Source organism: Lontra canadensis, unplaced genomic scaffold (genome assembly GCF_010015895.1).
Source record: "Lontra canadensis isolate GAN:19392208 unplaced genomic scaffold, GSC_riverotter_1.0 scaffold14, whole genome shotgun sequence".
In the NCBI taxonomy this organism is placed as follows: domain Eukaryota; kingdom Metazoa; phylum Chordata; class Mammalia; order Carnivora; family Mustelidae; genus Lontra; species Lontra canadensis.
Genome location: NW_022631008.1, coordinates 14,496,455 through 14,515,021, shown reverse-complemented (window position 1 = coordinate 14,515,021; position 18,567 = coordinate 14,496,455). Strand labels below are relative to the sequence as shown.

The 18,567-nt window shown below is 40.4% G+C and overlaps 1 protein-coding gene across 1 annotated transcript; it reads left to right on the top strand.

The window, feature by feature from the left end:
- Positions 1–9,625: 9,625 nt before the first annotated feature.
- On the top strand, positions 9,626–16,800 carry NDUFAF4 (NADH:ubiquinone oxidoreductase complex assembly factor 4). The gene is made up of 3 exons (XM_032858161.1): positions 9,626–9,860; positions 10,388–10,491; positions 14,704–16,800. Exons 1-3 carry the CDS (start codon positions 9,725–9,727, stop codon positions 14,998–15,000), a joined length of 537 nt encoding a protein of 178 aa, XP_032714052.1. The 5' UTR covers positions 9,626–9,724; the 3' UTR covers positions 15,001–16,800.
- The last annotated feature ends 1,767 nt before the right edge of the window (positions 16,801–18,567 follow it).

Genomic DNA, 18,567 nt, shown 5'->3' with positions numbered 1-18,567 from the left:
CTCTTCCCTGGTCTCTCAGCTCCTGGCATATACCTCCAGTCCTCTCCCTGGCCCCTCTCTTTTCCCACCTGTCACATGTATGAAAAAGTACTTTAAAGTCCTTTAAAGCTTTCTATTCAAAACTACCCATCCATCTTCTTAATAATTATACAATTCCAGCAGGACAATACTGCTGACTTTCTATGTCTAACTTTTCATGTATCCACATCACAGCCCCAGTCTGGTATACCAAAGGCATAAATAACACTTTTAAATCCTTTTTTAGTGTATTGATTCCCTGGCAAGAGCTCCAGTTTCCTCTTCTCATTAGCTCTCAAATGGGGACTGACAGTAATTCCATCCAGTAAGAAAGAGCACTCGATGAGGATTGAGGATAACCTGGATTCTAGTTCTAAACCTGCCCCTGACCGTCTGTAGAAGCTCAGGTGATCCCCTTTCTCCTGAAACTGTCTCTTCCCAACTTGTTCCTTATGGAGCTAAGAGATGAGACTGCCTTAGCGAAAGAGTAATCCAAAACAAGGTGAGCAGGGTAGCAGATTTGCTCTGTTTAAAATTGTGGGATAAGCTGGGATGCAAAACATAGTCCAGAACCAAAATTAAGACCAATCATACAAGGTCTTGAGTGTAAAAACTGGGTCCTTAAAGCCAGAAAGACCCCAAAATTAGCCTTCATGACACACAAGTGCAATTCCACAGCGGAGCAGTTAATTTTAAGAGATTTTTTCCTCCATGCAGGAAAAACAAGAGTGTTTTCCTCAGTGCTGTGTCTCTCTGATTACTGCCCTTGATTCTGTGTGGTTTTGGAAGGGATGCCTAATATTCCATGACAACTAAAAAATGGGTAAATAACCCACGTCAGGTCATTCAGTGTCCCTCTTGCTAGGAATTTAAATCTGGGGCAGAAAAATTCCAGCAGCTTCTAGAAGGTGGCTGGTCTTGAGTCAGCATATGGGAACATCTCAGTCCTCCTGTTGCGAGACCCTCTAGAGCTGCCCTTGTAAAGCATTTCCTTCTGTCAATTTTATTTATTTATTTATTTATTTATTTATTTATTTATTTATTTATTTTTGCTAAAGTGGGCTTTCAGTTTCTCTTGTTTCCACCAAATGAGCAAAAGCGTATGCTCCAACACTTAGAATTCAAATAGGCGTAAGTCAAAAACTTTGGTATTCACAGGTAGTCGAGCTCCTCCAGAGAGCTGGCTAGGAGCAGCAAGGATGTGTATTGGAGCCCAAACTCGGAAGTGTGAGCAGGAGGTAGCAGGAGTGGGTGGACAGTGGACTGCTTCTCATTGAGAAATGAGCTGGTTATGCCAGATTATTTCTAAGCTCTAACATCCTATGATTTGAAGTAATCAACTCCATGGCCCAAAGGATTAGTGTGATGTTTATGTGGGATGGAGAGAGAAAAGGTTTTGTCTTTTTCTTTTTTAGGCTTTCTATTTTTGGCGAGGGCTTAGTGGACAGAAGTATTTAGAAGCGTAGGGGGACGCATGAATCCGATCAAGCACTATAGTTCACGACTATAAATGCAGAGAGGCGTGCAGGTGACAGACCCTGATAATAACACTCACGTGACATTGTTCACCTATCTCACAAATTAATCCTGCCAAATCATTAAGTAAGCCCAGTTTTATCACTAAATGTATATATTTATCCTTGGACACTTCTGTGTGTGTCAAAAGTTTTGGTGTTTTCCTCTTCCAGGAATATTCCTTGATGTTAACATCAGCTTGTACTTTTGTACCTTGGGCTACTGAACACAAAGTCCTTCATTCGTCTTGAAATTTCCTCCAGTTTTTCTTGTACACTACCAAGGAGTATATTTGCTTCGCATCAGGGACACAGATACAACATTGGTTGCTTTGTTGGCCTGTGATCCCTTTTTGGGGTTTTGTGGCTTAGCTATTCTAGAAGGAATGGCACCAATACACTTGAGTACCACGTTAAATGTGCTTCTGGCTCAGAGCCTTGGCATTTTCTTTTCTGTTGGCCTGGAACGTTATTGGAGGAGGTTATCAAGAAGACATTGCCACCAGTTGACCTGTGAGCTGACTCAGGTCAGGGAAATTGGAGATTCTCCACCCTCTCTCCCCTGTCCTTGTCACAAGCTAGGCTTGGGGCTGCCTAGAAAATGTTCTTTTTCCATTAAAACGGGAGTCAAGATTCATGGTGTCTAGGGCAGCTATCTCTCACTTTAGTCAGGTTATCTCAGGCCAGTGAAGACTTAGTTTCCCTTGGCTGCTGTACCAAATTAGAACAAATCTGATGGCTTAAAACCATACACATCTCTTCTTATAGTTCTGGAGGTTAGAAGTCTGAAATCAGTTTAACTGGCCCAGATCAAGATGTCCTTGATGGGGTCTCTAGGGAAAAATCTCTTTCCTTGACTTTTCCAGCATTCTGGGACTCATGGTCTCCTCCTCCATCTTTAAGCAGGAAAGACAGCAGCTTGCCTCAGTGCCAACACCACTTTATTCTGAGTCAGATCGTCTTCCGCCTCCTTCTTATAAGGAAACTTGTGACCACATTTAGGGCCCACAAAGATCATCTCATGGCAAGAGCCTTAAGTTGATCACACCTATAATGTCTCTTACAGTTATGTCTCAGATTACAAAAATTAGGACCTTGATGTCTTTGGGGCCATTACTTAGACTACCACACCTCTAGATCTTAATTGTCCTATGTGTTAAGTTTAGGAACATTGCTGCATGACCATGTCACTCTTTTTTTTTTTTAAGATTTTATTTATTTATTTGACAGAAATCACAAGTAGGCAGAGAGGCAGGCAGAGAGAGAGGAGGAAGCATGCTCCCCGCCGAGCAGAGAGCCCGATGTGGGGCTCGATTCCAGGACCCCGGGATCATGACCTGAGTGGAAGGCAGAGGCTTTAACCCACTGAGCCACCCAGGTGCCCCTTGCCACTCATTTTTAAGAGTGACATGGCTAGGGGCACCTGGGTGGCTCAGTGGATTAAAGCCTCTGCCTTCCGATCAGGTCATGATCCCGGGGTCCTGGGATCGAGCCCTGCATCGGCCTCTCTGCTCAGCAGCGAGCCTGCTTCCCTTCCTCTCTCTGCCTGCTTCTCTGCCTACTTGTGATCTCTGTCAAATAAATAAATAAAACCTTAAAAAAAAAAGAGTGACATGGCTAGATAATAAGATTCTCTCTTGTTGGCATCGACATGTACAATTTCTTACTGAAAACATGGTCACACTTCTTATCAAAATGTAGCTAGCTAGGTACATGAACTACTTTTTCAACAAAAGCAGAAGCCTCCTCTATTAGTTTACTTGATCACACTGTGAGATCTGTAGACAGAACTGATATTTTTAGCCTTCTCAGACAAAGGTGCTGCTGTGTCTGGGGCCGTGGGGTTGGGAACCTGTAAGTCAACATGGTTGCACGCATACATTCTGAGCTTCTATTTAGTCAAAAGCTGTAAAAGAGATTACCTACACCAGGAGAGGCATGAGAATATTAAGACAGATAACTACATTTCTCCAGTGCTCCAGTCTCTCAATCACAAATCCTACTAAGTTGCTGTCTTATCCATCCAGCTGAAGTAGAGGGTGTATCAGGGTTCCTCACAGATCTCTGATAAAACAGTGTTTCTAAGAAAAACGGACCATAGAACCTTATCTTTCACATGAACAGTGGTAGCAGCATCTTACTTGGCTTCTCTCTTCCAGATCACCCTTTATGTAGATGTCAATCATTTTTCTAAAACAGGCCTATGACTCTCTGACTTCCATTCAAGAGACCTTCATACATGGAGAAAAGACCAAACTCCATATTCCATCATTTGAAGACCTCTACTGGCTGGCCTGTGATGACTTCAACAATAGCTTCACCTTATTCTCTGGGCCTCTTTCTTCCTAACAACCCTCTCCTTTTATTTCTTCTTTTTAATCCCTGTTGGTGTGTATTTCAATTCTTTGAATGGATTATGAATCCTGCCAGTTCCCTCACTTTAAGTTGAACAAAATCATTTGCATGTGTTTTTATCTTTGTAAAAGTTGTGATTTTCTCCCTTTACTGGCAAAACCTTTGTGTGACTGCCTGTATGTTTATCCCTACCCTCTTGTGTTTTTGTTCATCATAAGTTCTTTCCGTTCTTAAGTTCTTGTCCCCTGTGATAACACTACATTGCAGTACTGTCATTCCTGGTCATAAGGATTTGACTTTGACTTTATCCTTAGTGCTCCAAACAGTGCTTTGTTATATTGTCAGGTACTTGCTCTATCGAGTGAGATGAGAGGGGAGGATACAATCTTTGAAGTCTCCTGGGTTTGTGGCTTCAACACTTTTCTTGGGCTCTGGGATTACCTGGGTCCACCACCACCCACTTCATGCCCAATCCCACTCTTAGCCTACCTGCTACTTTTTGTTCTTTTTCTACTGCTGCATAGTTAGTCACTGCAAACTCAGAGGCTTAAGACCATATCAATTTATTATCTCATAGTTCTGTAGGTTGAAAGACCAGATAGGCTTTTCTTGGTTCTCTGTTTGGGGTCACTGGGCATCATAGGATTCTGCCTATCACAACTGCCTCCATGCTTGGCTAACAGTGGCGCATATAACAGAAATGAGACTCAGCAAGGGGTCGTGTGGACTCAAGTCTAGGGGAGGTATGGAATTCCTAGAGATGGAGGGGAAAGCTAGCAAAAAAAGGAGACAAACAGGATAGAAAGGGCACAAACTGACAATAAGAAAGTGCTCCCAAAATTTTATGGGTAAGAGTACCTCATATACCTCCTAGGGTGTCCACTATTTTATAAACAACAGGCTAAATGCATCCTCTGAGATACCTCTGATGTGAGTAAAATACTACACTATTGCAATAATGTATTAATGAAACAAAGTATCTGAAAAAAATAATTACTATAAAGTGCTAACCAAAGTACCTAAATAAAGTTATCACTATTAAAATGTTTTATATTATATTAATATTTTCATATGTAAGAGAGTTAACAGTTCTTGTATGTTTATTATATGTCGAGCCCTGTACCTTCACACTGCTTATGTCTCTCAGCAATCCTGTCAGGTGAGTTGTATCATTATTCCCATTTTACAGGTAAAGAAACTGATTAAAAGGAAAATTTAGAGACTTACCCAGAAATCATGCTGTCAGGAAGATAGAACCAAGTTTCAAATGCAGGTCTGTCTACCGCTCATCATTTATAAACATTAAACTTTATACATTAAACATATTAAACATTTATAAACATTAAAGTCATCTATAAACATTATAAACATTATGTTAATCTATGGATGTTAAAGAAAGAGAAAGTTACAATCAGAAAGTAAGGGGCAGACCTGAAGACAGACAGACAGATGGAGAGAACAAACATAGTCCCTACCTCTGGAGTTATTGAGTTGGGTTCACTAGCTAAGGTAAACTGCTCTGGTTACAATTTGCTTTTCACAGCTTTTAAGGAGAACATCTGGGAGTCTCTGTTTCATATTCTCTGTTTTTATAATCTTAGAAATGAAAATTAGTTCTTGAGGATATGCTTATAATTTATGACTTTGCTCCCTCCCCCCTCTGGCCAAATTGTTAGGGTTACCTTCTGTAGCTGGGGCCATGATGGATAATTACTGTACTGATTAAATTCATGGACAAAACAAAATGACCTCAGAATCAACCCCAAACCTAACCAAGGGGAAATGTTCCTTAGTTCCATAAAAAGCAGGATCGTGGGGTTATGGAGGGGTGGATACACAATGAAAGCAATCTGATGAAGGGAAACTGGAGAGGAACAAGGAAATGAGTGATGAATCGGGACGGAGAGCAAGGGGAAATGGTGGACTGGTAAATAAACGCCGTTGGAAGTACAGCTATCCATCTGGGGGAGAAATGCGGATCCTTACATCATAGGGTGATTTTTTTTTTTTAAGATTTTATTTATTTATTTGACAGACAGAGATCACAAGTAGGCAGAGAGAGAGGAGGAAGCAGGCTCCCTACCAAGCAGACAGCCTGATGTGGGGCTTGATCCCAGGACCTTGAGATCATGACCTGATCCGAAGGCAGAGGCTTTAACCCACTGAGCCACCCAGGCGCCCCCACAGGGTGATTTTAAATGTCATGCTGTACATAACTAGATCTGTCTTATCATTATTGTATTTACTGTTTGATTTACCTATTTCTGTATCAACATCACACTGTTTATACTGTGTTCTGATATCTTACAGGGTAAGTCCTCCCTCACTGCTGCTTTTCAAAAATGTATTGGTTCCAACGCAATCTTGAGAACAAAGCTGGAGGCATCATGCTCCCTGATTTCAAACTTTATTACAAATCTATAGTAATTAAAAAAGTGTGGTATTGGCATAAAAACAGACATGCTGATCCATGGAACAGAATGTAGCTCGGAAATAAACCTGCATTAGATACTTCATTTAGATATAGATATAGATATAATGTATTATCTATAATTATATATATTTTTTATATTTTTAAACTTTGTCAAACCCATTAATTACTATCGTCTCAACTGAAGATGAGGAGAGTAGGTTCAACGAGAGTGAATGACTTTCACAAGGATTGACATCTGGCAGAGGGAATCTGTCTAGGGCTTGGCATCCAGCTCAGGGGCCTACCTGCCTTTGGGTTTATTTGATATTTACTTGACATTTGCTTAGTACTTAGTATATTCCAGGCCCTGTTCAACGTGATGAATACAGCAGTGAACAAAAAAGACACAAATTTCTGTCCTCATAGAATTTATATTCTATTATGCTGGCAACATCCTGGGTTTATTTCATTAGTAACCTAAGATATTTAGCAATACAAACCCATCATAACACTCCATTCAGAAAGATGCTTCATTCTGAGCAGAATCCTGGTTATACTTTCCTTGGGGACCTGACTTCAACCCTTAGCAGAAGCCCAAGAGAGTTCTGAGCCCAGACTTCCTATTACTTTACATATTTTGACAAGAAGAGCTGGAAGTATGCATTTGTGATTTGGGTTTCATTTCCATGATGGCTCCCAAGTGATGACAGCCAACTGTGCATTTCCAATGGGAGTACCTTCACTTCTGCTCTGCTTTTTTGAGAGCTTGAGCAGCTAGAGGCCAGAACCAGGCAATAATGTCACTGGCACATGTTGGAGGCTCCTGAAACACAGGATGTAAACTCTACCTATATGTATGAATTCAAAGAATCCTTCCATTCAGTAATCTCCACAGCACCCCCTACACTTCCTGTAACTTCTGTCTCATGTTACTTTTATGCTGCAGAAGTATGTCTAACATGCTACTATAAGAATGGCAAAATTTCTACAAACACGAATTTTTTACTTTCAAAATATTTTAACAGGCAGTGAATAGAAAGTGCAACCATAACTGTTGAAGCTCATGGACATAATGAGGAAGATGAAATTTTCTTAGTATCCATAGAACAATGACTATCTGGCCTAGGAAGCACATTGATACAGCCATGCTTAAGTCTCAAAAATGGAAATATTGGAGCAGTCTGCCACCTTCAGGATAACTTCCCAACTAACTCTACCAGAGAAAACTTGCTTTAGTCTCTATCAATTTCAAAGACCAATCCCAGTAAAAACATATTTCATGATAATCAATGGTGGAAGCTATGTTCCTTGAAGTTCTTTTACTATGATTAAGTATTATATTTCATAATTATATTTGTTTTCTTTAAATAAGTTTTCCCCTTTCTTTGTTTCTTTTTTAAAAAAATTATTTTTATTCAATTACCTTTACATCAATTCTTTCCTTGCTTTTCACTGGCTAAAACCAACCAAACAAATTCATTTTCCTCAGAAGAGCTGAGAACACTAAAAATAATCTTATAGCCACAGTCTATGGAAAATATAGTAACTTTGGAAAATCTGCTATTTCCTAGTAGGTCCTTTTTATGGATTAATGACATTTCTAAGGAATCATAAATAGAAGCAACACAGTAATCTGCTTAGAAATGTAGAGCGATAGAAAGGAGAGGGAGAGAGACTGTGTAACAACAGTGGTGTTATTTTTTCTAATATCTAATTATTTCTTTCACTAAGTTACAAAGAAGTCTCCCTGACTTAAAAAGAATGAGAAAGGCAGGACAAGTGAGAAATAAGCTAGAGAATAATGTGGTGACTTAGAACTTAATAGTAAACAGAAATAACACAGATTGGTTTAAAAAATAAACAGAGTAGAAAGGACAACACGATTGAAACCAATATTGATGTAGGAAAGAACGTTAGGGTTCAGAGCCGAGGGGCAAGAAAGAATTCTTGAGAAGTCTTTGGTGTAGAAAGGTGATTTTATTAAAGCATGGGGACAGGACCCGTGGGCAGAAGGAGCTGCACTGGGGTCATGAGGAGTGGCCCATTGCACACTTTCAAACTGGGAGGGGGTTAGGGGTAGTCTAAGTCTCTAAGGAATTTTGGAAGCAAGGTTTCCAGGACCTTGAGGGGGCTAGCTATTTTGGGAAAAGTTCATTTATTACCGTCTAATAAAACCCTAGTTATGAGACCCTTCAGATGTACATCAGAGGGCCACATGCCCCGGGGGGCCGATTGCCAACATGTATTTTGGGGGATTTCGAGCTAAAGGAGGTTTCCAAAGGAATTTGTATATGTTAAAGTGAATTTACAGGATCCTGGTGGGGAGGTGGTTTCAGGCTAGGATTGCCTTTTGCCCTTAGCAAAGTATTAACACTGAGGCAGTTGAGTCCCTAGAAGAACGTCACTCTGCCTGTTTCAAGTACTTGTCAGTGGGCTCTAGGTAGTAAGGAAATTTAGTAATTTTTCTTCTGCCTTTGTTTCCCACATCAATACAACCAAGTGAAATTGCCTTAGGAGAGCATGATGTAAAAGATCTAGAAAAAGAGGACAAGGTAGTTCAGAAAGGCATCAGGCAAGGGCACAGGAACCTAAAGACATTTAAATAAAAGAGTGAGAACAAATATTCGTCGGGAAACAGGACACTTTCTTTTTTGAGGTTTTTGTTGTGGTTTTTTTTTTTTGAGATTTATTTTTATTTTTTTTTAAGTCATCCCTGCACCCAGCCTGAGGCTAGAACCCACAACCCTGAGATGAAGAGTCCCACGCTGCACCCTGGGAGTCAGGCTGCGAGCCCACCCCCACCCCCCGCGAATACACTTCATCATTTTCCCCTCAGGAAACAGGAAAGGGTATTTTAGGAACTTCCCTTATTCTGGTGCACTTAGTTCCATATTTATTGGCTTTTCTTTGGCTACACTGACCTGTGAAAGGATTTCAAGGTCAATTTCCTGATGACTTTGATTCTCTATTCAGCCTGCAACTGTCGAATCACAGTAGAAAGCTTGAATCAACGCGGGTGCTTACTCCGAAGGCATGAAATCCCAAAGTCTGCGGCGAGGCCCGGGCGAGGCCCCTCTCTATTTTAAAGCTTCCCGCCGGAGAGCCGAGTCTGCACTGGTAAGAACCATTGAGGGTGGGAGCCTAAGCCCCGCCTCCTCCCGCGGGAAGCGGCCAAACGCGGGCGTCAGCCTCTTGCCCAGGAGGGAGGCGGTCCTTTTGACAGACTCAGGGCGGTACTCAGGGCGGAGACGCGGCGTGCGCCCTCCCGACCGCTAGGGGGCGACCCAGACGCATTTAGCGCCCGTTTTCCGGGGTGGAGCAGGGTCGACCCCACAGTGCGCATGCTCGTTGCGTCCCGGAGGTCGTCCGTGCCGGTGTTTTCCCCACGTGCAGCGTGAAGTGGAGGACAGCATGTTGTGAGGAGATGGGGGCTGCGGTGTTTCGCGCAATCCGTAATTTCAATCTAGAGAACCGGGCGGAACGAGAAATCAGCAAGATGAAGCCCTCTGCGGCTCCGAGGCACCCCTCCACCAAGAGCCTCCTGCGAGAGCAGATGAGCCGTAAGTGGCGCAAGGGCATGTCAGAAGTCCGCGCGGGCTCCCGGGGCGGGCTGGGCGGTTCGGCGCCCGTGGGTCATGGTCCCGTGGCAGAGGTGACCGGGGTCGACGGCAGTGACTTGTCAGCCGAGCGCGGAAAGGTGGAGCCCCCGGGCCGGTGACTTTGAGAGTCCTGTTGCGCCCGCGGTGGAGTGGCGGCTCCGCCCACTTCGTAGTTCCGGAGGTGGCGGCGGCTGCCCCAGCTGCCCCAGTCCGGCCCTCCAGAGCTCTTACCTTTACCATCTACCGACTTGCTGCGGGAAATCCAAAAATGGAAGCACTCCTCCGGTGTGCCCTCTGGGTATCTTCACGGAACGATGGGCGCCGAGCCCCGCCTGGCATTTTGATTTACGTGCCCAGTACTTCCCGTATTGTCCGAGTGATCGTTTATTAAACAAAAAATTGAAAGTGGCTGACGAGTGTTGAGTGTTAGGATCTTAAAGGGCATTTTGTTTGGTTTTCATATTGTGACCTTCTTTTTCTTTCCTTAGGCCATCCAGAAATTAAGGGAGAAATAGCTAGAAAAGATGACAAACTGCTTTCTTTACTAAAAGATGTGTATGTTGATTCCAAAGATCCGGTGTCTTCTTTGCAGGTAATGTGTGTTTTAATTCGGCAGATAAGTAATTTAACCTTTCTGTGCTCCCGGAAAATGATCAGGAGAAGTGTGGTGGGTAGTAAAAGAGAGTGCTTGGCACGTTTCATACTGTCAGTGTGGTTGTGACCAGAATACAGGGCATTGGCAAAACTTAAGCATAGTGGTGATATTATTTCACAGTTCATAGGATTTGGTAAAGTTCTTCTAGTGGTTGTCATTTGAGTCACCAAAGGAAAGCTTTAATACTATTTTCTCATCCTTCAGTGGATTGAGTTTTGTTCTAATTTGAGGGATTCCTTTAGTATTGTGTTGGTGTTTGGTATTTTTTGTTTTTTAAAGATATATTCAGATAGGAAATGTAAAAATTGGGAGATTACAGAATACGTTGGGAATGGGAACTTTTATGTACAGCCATATATAAATGCCAGACACAAGTACTTTTTTTTTAAAGATTTTATTATTTTATTTTTTTTAAAGATTTTATTTATTTATTTGACAGAGATCACAAGTAGACAGAGAGGCAGGCAGAGAGAGAAAGAGAGGAGGAAGCAGGCTCCCTGCTGAGCAGAGAGCCCGATGTGGGGCTCCATCCCAGGACCCTGAGACCATGACCTGAGCCGAAGGCAGGAGCTTTAACCCACTGAGCCACCCAGGCGCCCCGAGATTTTATTTTATTTGAGAGAGAGAGAGAGAGATCACAAGTAGGCAGAGAGAAAGGGGGAATCAGGTTCCCTGCTGAGCAGAGAGCCGGATGCGGGACTAGATCCCAAGACCTTGAGATCATGACCTGAGCCAAAGGCAGAGGCTTAACCCACTGAGCCACCCAGGCGCCCCCACAAGTGCTTTTCATACAGTTTTGAACAAAGCAGACGTACTCCTTACTCTCGGTTGGAATATTGTGAAGAATACAGACATTAAAGAGATGAGCAAGCATAAGTACATAATTACTTGATATGTCTGTGAAGGACAAGCATGGGCACTGTGAGTTAAACAGAGGGAACTGTTTGTGATTGGACTGGGTGGCTTCTGAGAAAGTGACATTTAAGCCTCATTTTGAAGGATGAGTCTGAGTTAACTACATAAGTTTGTTGGGGCAGGAATGTTCTAAGTTGGGGGAAGAGTTTGATTAAAGGAGAGAAGTGCTAATGACAACTCCCAGATTTCTTTCCATTCTTAAAGTCACTGGTACTCTGTCTTCATAGACAATACTGTTTTCACAGATAGAGTTATTAATGTAATTTTCATTAGATAAGTGAAATAAAATTCATGTAAAATCAGGTCTGTGAGTTGTTGCATGTAATGGCAATTATAGGGTTCATTTATCACCAGATGTTCCCATTAAAAAGGTAGAAGGGTTGGTATTCATGTTCTTTGTGTTGCATACTTCCATCAGTAACAGGTGTTGAATAATACTTCCAACTGTTGTTTCTCTCATGCCATACTAAATCATGCATTCAAAAATTGGCCCTTGGGGAGTGAAAAAAATTTAAGTTTTTATGAGTAGTTGCATAGATAAAATACATGAAGAGATATACAATGGTATTAACATTTTGTGTGGGGGTCTTAGGAAAAGTCTACAAGGATTCATGGGCGGCAATGAAAAAGTTGAAGTACCTATTTATGTTTTGCCCTTTTTCTCTTTTGGGTAGTTCCTAGTCTTCTTAATGACTTGTGATGTTTCTAGATATTAGTGATACTGTATGTCAAGTAATTTATTTTTGTGTGGCTTTTTAACTTACTGCTCTTCAGAGTTCTGTCAGATACGTTAGCCTTTTTCTTCATGGTATTGGAAGTCTGGATTCACTCTAACATGAAAACCATTTTCTGTATTTTCTTTTAGTACTTTTATGACTGTATATTTTATTTTATTTTTTTTAATCTTTTTTTTTTTTTAAGATTTAATTTATTTATTTCATAGAGACACAGCGAGAGAGGGAATACAAGCAGTGGGAGTGGGAAAGGGAGAAGAAGCAAGCTTCCCGCTGAGCAGGAAGCCGGATACGGGGCTTGATCCCAGGACCCTGGGATCATGACCTGAGCCGAAGGCAGGCGCTTAACGACTGAGCCACTGAGGCTCCCCATATGACTGTATATTTTATATTAAAATCTTTATTTGGCAATAAATGTAGTGTTTGGTGTGTGGATATCTTTTTTTCCTGGATGGTCAGTTGTCTAAATACAGTCTACTGAAAACCCAGTCTTTTCTCCACTCACTTTATTTTTTTTTTTAAACATTTTTTAATTTTTATTAAGATTTTATTTATTTGACAGAGAGAGTACACAAGCAGGGGGAACAGCAGAGAGGGAGGGAGAAGTAGACTCCCCAGATGGAGCAGCCCCATGCGGGGCTTGATCCCAGGACCCTGGGATCATGACCTGAGCTGAAGGCAGACGCTTAACCAGCTGAGCCACCCAGGGGCCTCTCCACTCACTTTAAATACTAATATATACAATCTGTTTATGGATTCATCAGTTCTAGTTAATTTTTTCTATTTTGACACTAGGATCATATTATATTAATTAATGGAGCTTTGTAATGTGTCTTGATATCTGTTGTGACCTTTCTTTTTCCCCAAAAGTTTCATGGCTGTGGCCACATTTTTTTTTCCCCAGATGAGAATCACATTGTCAGGTTCTTTAATTAATTAATTAAAAAGATTTATTTATTTGAGAGAGAGCATGCCTGTGCTTGTGCTTATGCTCAGGGTGGCAGAGGGGTGGGCGATTCTCAAGCTGACTCCCTGCTGAGCGCAGAGCTCTATGCAGGGCTCATCTCCCAACCCTGAGATCCTGACCTGAGTGGAAGTCAAAAGTCAGATGCTTAACTGATGGAGCTACCCAGATACCTCTCTAATTGTCCTGTTTTTTAATAAGTCTGATTTGGATTCTGAGTGTAATTGAATTGGAATGTATAGATTAATTTGAGAATTAATATCTTTCTATTATTGAATCTTTGGAAGATAGAGGGAAGACTATTACTATGGGATCTTTTTTCATCCTAAGTTTTTTTTTTTTTAAAGATTTTATTTATTTATTTGACAGAGATCAGAGGTAGGCAGAGAGAGAGAGGAAGGCAGGCTCCCTGCTGAGCAGAAAGCCTGACACGGGACTCGATCCCAGGACCCTGGGATCATGACCTGAGCCGAAGGTAGAGGCTTAACACACTGAGCCACCCAGGCGCCCTCACCTTAAGTTTTTAAACTATTGCCAGTGTGTCAGAAAGTGAGAGATTTTTGTCTTGCAGCTACCCACGTTACTGAGTTATTGTTAGTTTTTCAGTTGATTCCATTAGGTTTCTGAAGATACTCTTATTGGCATAGAATTACAATTTTCCATTCTACTCTTTATACTACTTTTATTGTTTGTAGCATTAACACAACAGTGAAAGTTGGTATTCTATCCTGTTCTTCCTGTACGTGCTAATGTTTCAGCATTAATTATAACAAAATGATAAGGTTTCTGATTTAAAAAATACTTCTGTCACACTTGAGGCTTTATTTTTAATTTGCTAAGAGCTTTTAATCGTGAGGTTGCTGAATTTTATCAAGCTTTTTCAGTGTCCTAATAATTTCAGTATTTAGTATTAATCAGAAGGGAAATTTGAATAAAACTAGATACGGAGTAGAAGGATTACCTGGGAATATAAAGTTAAGAGACGCTTTGAATTTTTGAAATTGAAGAAGTTGGGAAGAGTGTTTCAAACCAAAGTTACAGTATAAAGGTAGGAGTGTGTGATGCCTTTGGAGAACAGAATTCATTACAGTCTGGGGGAAGTATGAGCAATGCATTTGGGAGAAATGAGGTAGGGTGGAGGTAATAGGGACCCAATCATGAAGGTCCTTATTTGTCTTGCTAAGGAATTTGTGTTTTATCTTGAGGACAATGGGAAGTCTTTGAAGAGTTTCATGTCTAATCCATTAATTCATGTTTTCTTTAATATACATGAAATAATATGATGAGTGGATGGTATACATTCACTTGTTATTTTCTAGAACTACCTTAATTTCTTAACGGTGATTGAGCTATAGTTACATAAAGGCAATGGGGCAAAATTGCCATCAAACTATGTGTCATTGTGATGAGAAAATGTAGTTTGGAGAAGCATGTGTAGTATTTATTTGAAGTAGTGGAGATTTGAGAAGTGTGAAAGTAGATGTCACATCTTTTCTCTTGTCTTGAAAGCCTTTTGTTTCTGTTTTTTGATACTAGGTAAAAGATTCTGGAACACCTCAAGAGCAAAAGGAGTTCAGATTGGCGAAAGGCCGTGACTTTAACATGAATATCAAAAACATTCCCAAAGGCAAAATTTCCATTGTAGAGGCATTGACACTTCTCAATAATCATAAACTTTATCCAGAAACGTGGACTGCTGAGAAAATAGCAGAAGAATACTACCTAGAACAGAAAGATGTAAAATCCCTTCTCAAATATTTTGTTACTTTTGAAGTCAAACTCTTACCTCCTGAAGGCAGGAAAGTGATACCATCAAAAGGAAGAAAATTTTGAAATCACTTTTCCTATATGTACTCCCCATTCCCATGCCCATTTCAGTTTCTCATTTTCAGCATGTTAATTATACAAATTATTAAGCGTTTAAAACTCCCTTCTTGGGAGAGCATACTATTTATTGGGCTCTGCTGAATTTTCAGGATTGGTGATAGGATGAATTTTGTTTTCTTATAAATTTTAATTTGGTTTCAGCATATGTTCCTATGTAATATCAGCAAGACTAATGAGCACATATATAAATCTGTTATAAATAAAAAACTTAAAGTGTAATTTTTGGCATATCATCTCATCAGCTTTTAGATTGGTCATATAGCCTCTTGGGAAATGTCCTGAATCTCTCAATTTAACATTCAAAGTTTTGCCGTCCAATTTAAGTGATTAATTTATTCTTCCTATAGAATTGTGAAAGTAAGAGTTTTCCTAACTCTTATGACTATAATATTTTCTTGTTAGGGAAAGGGAGACTTGACAGTGAGATACGATAATGGTATTTCCCAAATGAAAACAGACAGGAAAGTGGGTATGAAATCAATAGAAAAAGTACATTTTATTATTATAGGGAATAAGAGTTAGCTTAGCAAGTGCTTCTCTTGTTTTGAACTATTTTATTTATGTATGGAATAACTTCTTAAAGTAATAAAAAGGAATTGGTATTTACAACATTTTAGCCATCTGTTTTGACAAACAGGTAGATCCAAAAGCTTTCAGAGAGGCAGGCAGTTGTGGGAGCTATCAGAAAAAAGTGGCTTCTCTGGGTTTAATAGAAAACACAAGAAAATTGTAAAGAAGGGTTGAATCAGAGAACCATGATAAATGAAATTTAGTGATGAGATATATATATTTTTTTTTCTACTGTAAATGCTGGCTGAAAGAAGAGAGGAAAAAACTGCAAGAAGCTTAAAATTTGAGCATTGGAAGGGACATAGGAAATTGCTGCTTCATCCATTGAACCAACTTATGAGTACAGTGTATACCAGTACTAGGGTTTTGAGTGAGATCATGTAAGTTTAGCTGTGTCCGTATTACCACCTCTGGGATCTTGGTAGATTGTATAACCTCTTTGAGACTGAATTTCCTCTATAAAATGAGTATAATGCTGCCTTATTTAAATTTAACAGTTACTGTGAAGATAAATGATAATAACGGACTGAATGAATATGACTTATTTTTGCAGTTTTGAACAGAGGCCTGGGAAGTTTTCATGACCTGTTTAGGATTATTCTCTAGTTTATGACATAGCTGGGCCCAGAATCTAGGTTTTCAGATTCCTAGTGGCATGTTTTTTCTGCTGTGCCAAAAAGAAGTTTATTTCGGAAGAGCGGAGAGTGCACGTTGTAGGAACATTGGAGTATGTGGTAGGAAAAATTCCCGGGAAGACAAACATTCACTACTTCACAGGGTTTTGCCTAGAAATGGTATGGGAGATGCTGAGGAATTCAGCGTGATGATGGAATGAAGCATTTGCAATGCTGAGAAGAGAAAAATGGGCTGAGATGGGAAGTTTTTAAACTTGTTTTCAGCTGCAGCTCCTTTATGAGAATAAACTGTACCTTGTTTATATGTGGTTCAAAACAGTAGTTCTTTCAAGAAACAACTGTAAAAAAATGCGTTTTAAAACTCTGGATAAACAATTATCAAAACTGTTTTCCTTTATCAAATAAAGGTCAGTACTTGAATTACTAAGACTGCTATTTCTGAGCCATCTTCCCTATTCAAATGTATACTGTGGTGAGGCATCTGTAACTCTGGCTGTTATATGGAATCACATAATCAAATAAAGTACTTCCCAATCTTTCATTGGCCTCTTACTGCTTTTATTATATGGAGAGCTTGGGTAGTAGTGGTGTCAGAAAAAGCATGGAGTTTTGATTCAGAAAACCTGGGTGTAGATCTCAGCATCGCCACTAGCCAAGTGATCTCGGAAGTAAAATGGGTAATAATTGATAACATCTTAAAAGCAATGACTGTGCTAGGCACTGATCTCAGTCCTTATCTTACTATTAACCATATTTTACAGGGGAAATTGAAGCAAAAAGATCTAAAATAACTTCAAAGATTACCTAATAAGTGTTAGAACCTGGATTTAAACCTTATTATTTTGAAAACCCTGTGCTCCTAAATCCTCCACTGCATTACCCCTCTGGGATTGTAAGAATTTCGTGATGGCCTTGAAGGTGCAGGACTGCTTAGTGCCCACTGTATATGAGAATCATTGAACGACATGTCTGGGCCCTCTGCTATGACAGACTGGTTGAATAAGAGGCCTTTGTCGATGGGTTCTAGATCAGTGATGTTTTTAAAAATACTTAGTGACTAGTGTGGCAACAGACTGTCCAGTGTGAGCTGACCATCTGTGCAAGTTGAATGACCACAATGTCTGGATTGTTATTGTGAAGAAAAGGAAGGAGCAGGAGGTAGGGAACAGGAAGAAAAGCTTTCCAGAGCATGAGGAAGGGAAGAGGATAGAATACCTGGAGATGAGAAGATTTGGCTTTAGCAAGGTTAGAAGAGGGAGGAAGGTTAATTATTGGGTGGGCAGGAAGACAGGTCTAAAGAGACGAAAGCTACCCAAGTGGGTAGATTCAGCAAAGTTCTATAATAAATGGTCTCCATATAATTTATTGCCCAAACTGGGACACTTGAAAGTGAAAAGGGCATCAATTGCATTAGGACAATAGGGATGATAACATAAACTAGAATATTTCATAAACTAGGTGTGGTCATCCTAACCACAAAAGGCACTAATGGAAGTCTTGAAGGGCGTCTCGCCACTAACCACTCAAGAATGACCCCTCTGGTGGACATCCCCTCCATATCTACTCCATGCCCTTAAACACCCATAATTCCAAGAAAAAAAGGGTGGGGCGCTGGACAATTAGTGGTGGTGTGATCAGGAAGCTTCTGTACAAGTAACTGGAGGTATTGAACTGAAGCAGCTCTAAGCACCCTGAACTGGGGCCATGTTCTAAGATAGTTTGTCGAGTATGAGTTGAAAATATATAAGAAATGAGCACATATAAAGGATTAAAGTAGTTTTATGCATCTTAAATAGCCATCACTCATTGCTTGATAGCTGCTCTATCTTGCTTGTCCTGACAAAGACCAATCCAATAAATACTTTGAGAGAAGGAATATCTGTTTATCTGGATACTCCATTTCTTCTCCTTTAGGAATAATAGGACTGAGTTACTTGTTAGGAGAAAAGATGAAATATCAGAAGCACTTAGATCTAAATCCCAATGTACAAACTAAAGCTTTACATTGAGAGCATTTGTGTCACTAATTCCGTGGTGTTTCTTTGCCATTGTAAGTGCTCCAACAGAACTCTGTCTTGGGAAGACAAGTGGGTAGAATTGTAGAAGAGGAGCTCACCAGTTGGAAGAACAGAATCCTGAGCAAACCTGAGGTTCTGTAATTTTTTACTGTGTTGATGTAAAGTTTATGGTAGGTAAATTGCTTCCTTTTTGCTTCCTGTGGGGAAAAGAGCAACAGGTGGGTCATTGCAAAGATGAATAATTTGGGAACAGGAATTGAGTCAAAATGGGATAAGCCACTACTTGGGAG

Bases quoted from the DNA above. Each gene is read 5' to 3' on its own strand.
- NDUFAF4 (XM_032858161.1), top strand. From the start codon at position 9,725: ATGGGGGCTGCGGTGTTTCGCGCAATCCGTAATTTCAATCTAGAGAAC. The intron at 9,861-10,387 runs GTAAGTGGCGCA...TTCTTTCCTTAG, and splicing joins CCTGCGAGAGCAGATGAGCC to GCCATCCAGAAATTAAGGGA. The intron at 10,492-14,703 runs GTAATGTGTGTT...TTTTGATACTAG, and splicing joins ATCCGGTGTCTTCTTTGCAG to GTAAAAGATTCTGGAACACC.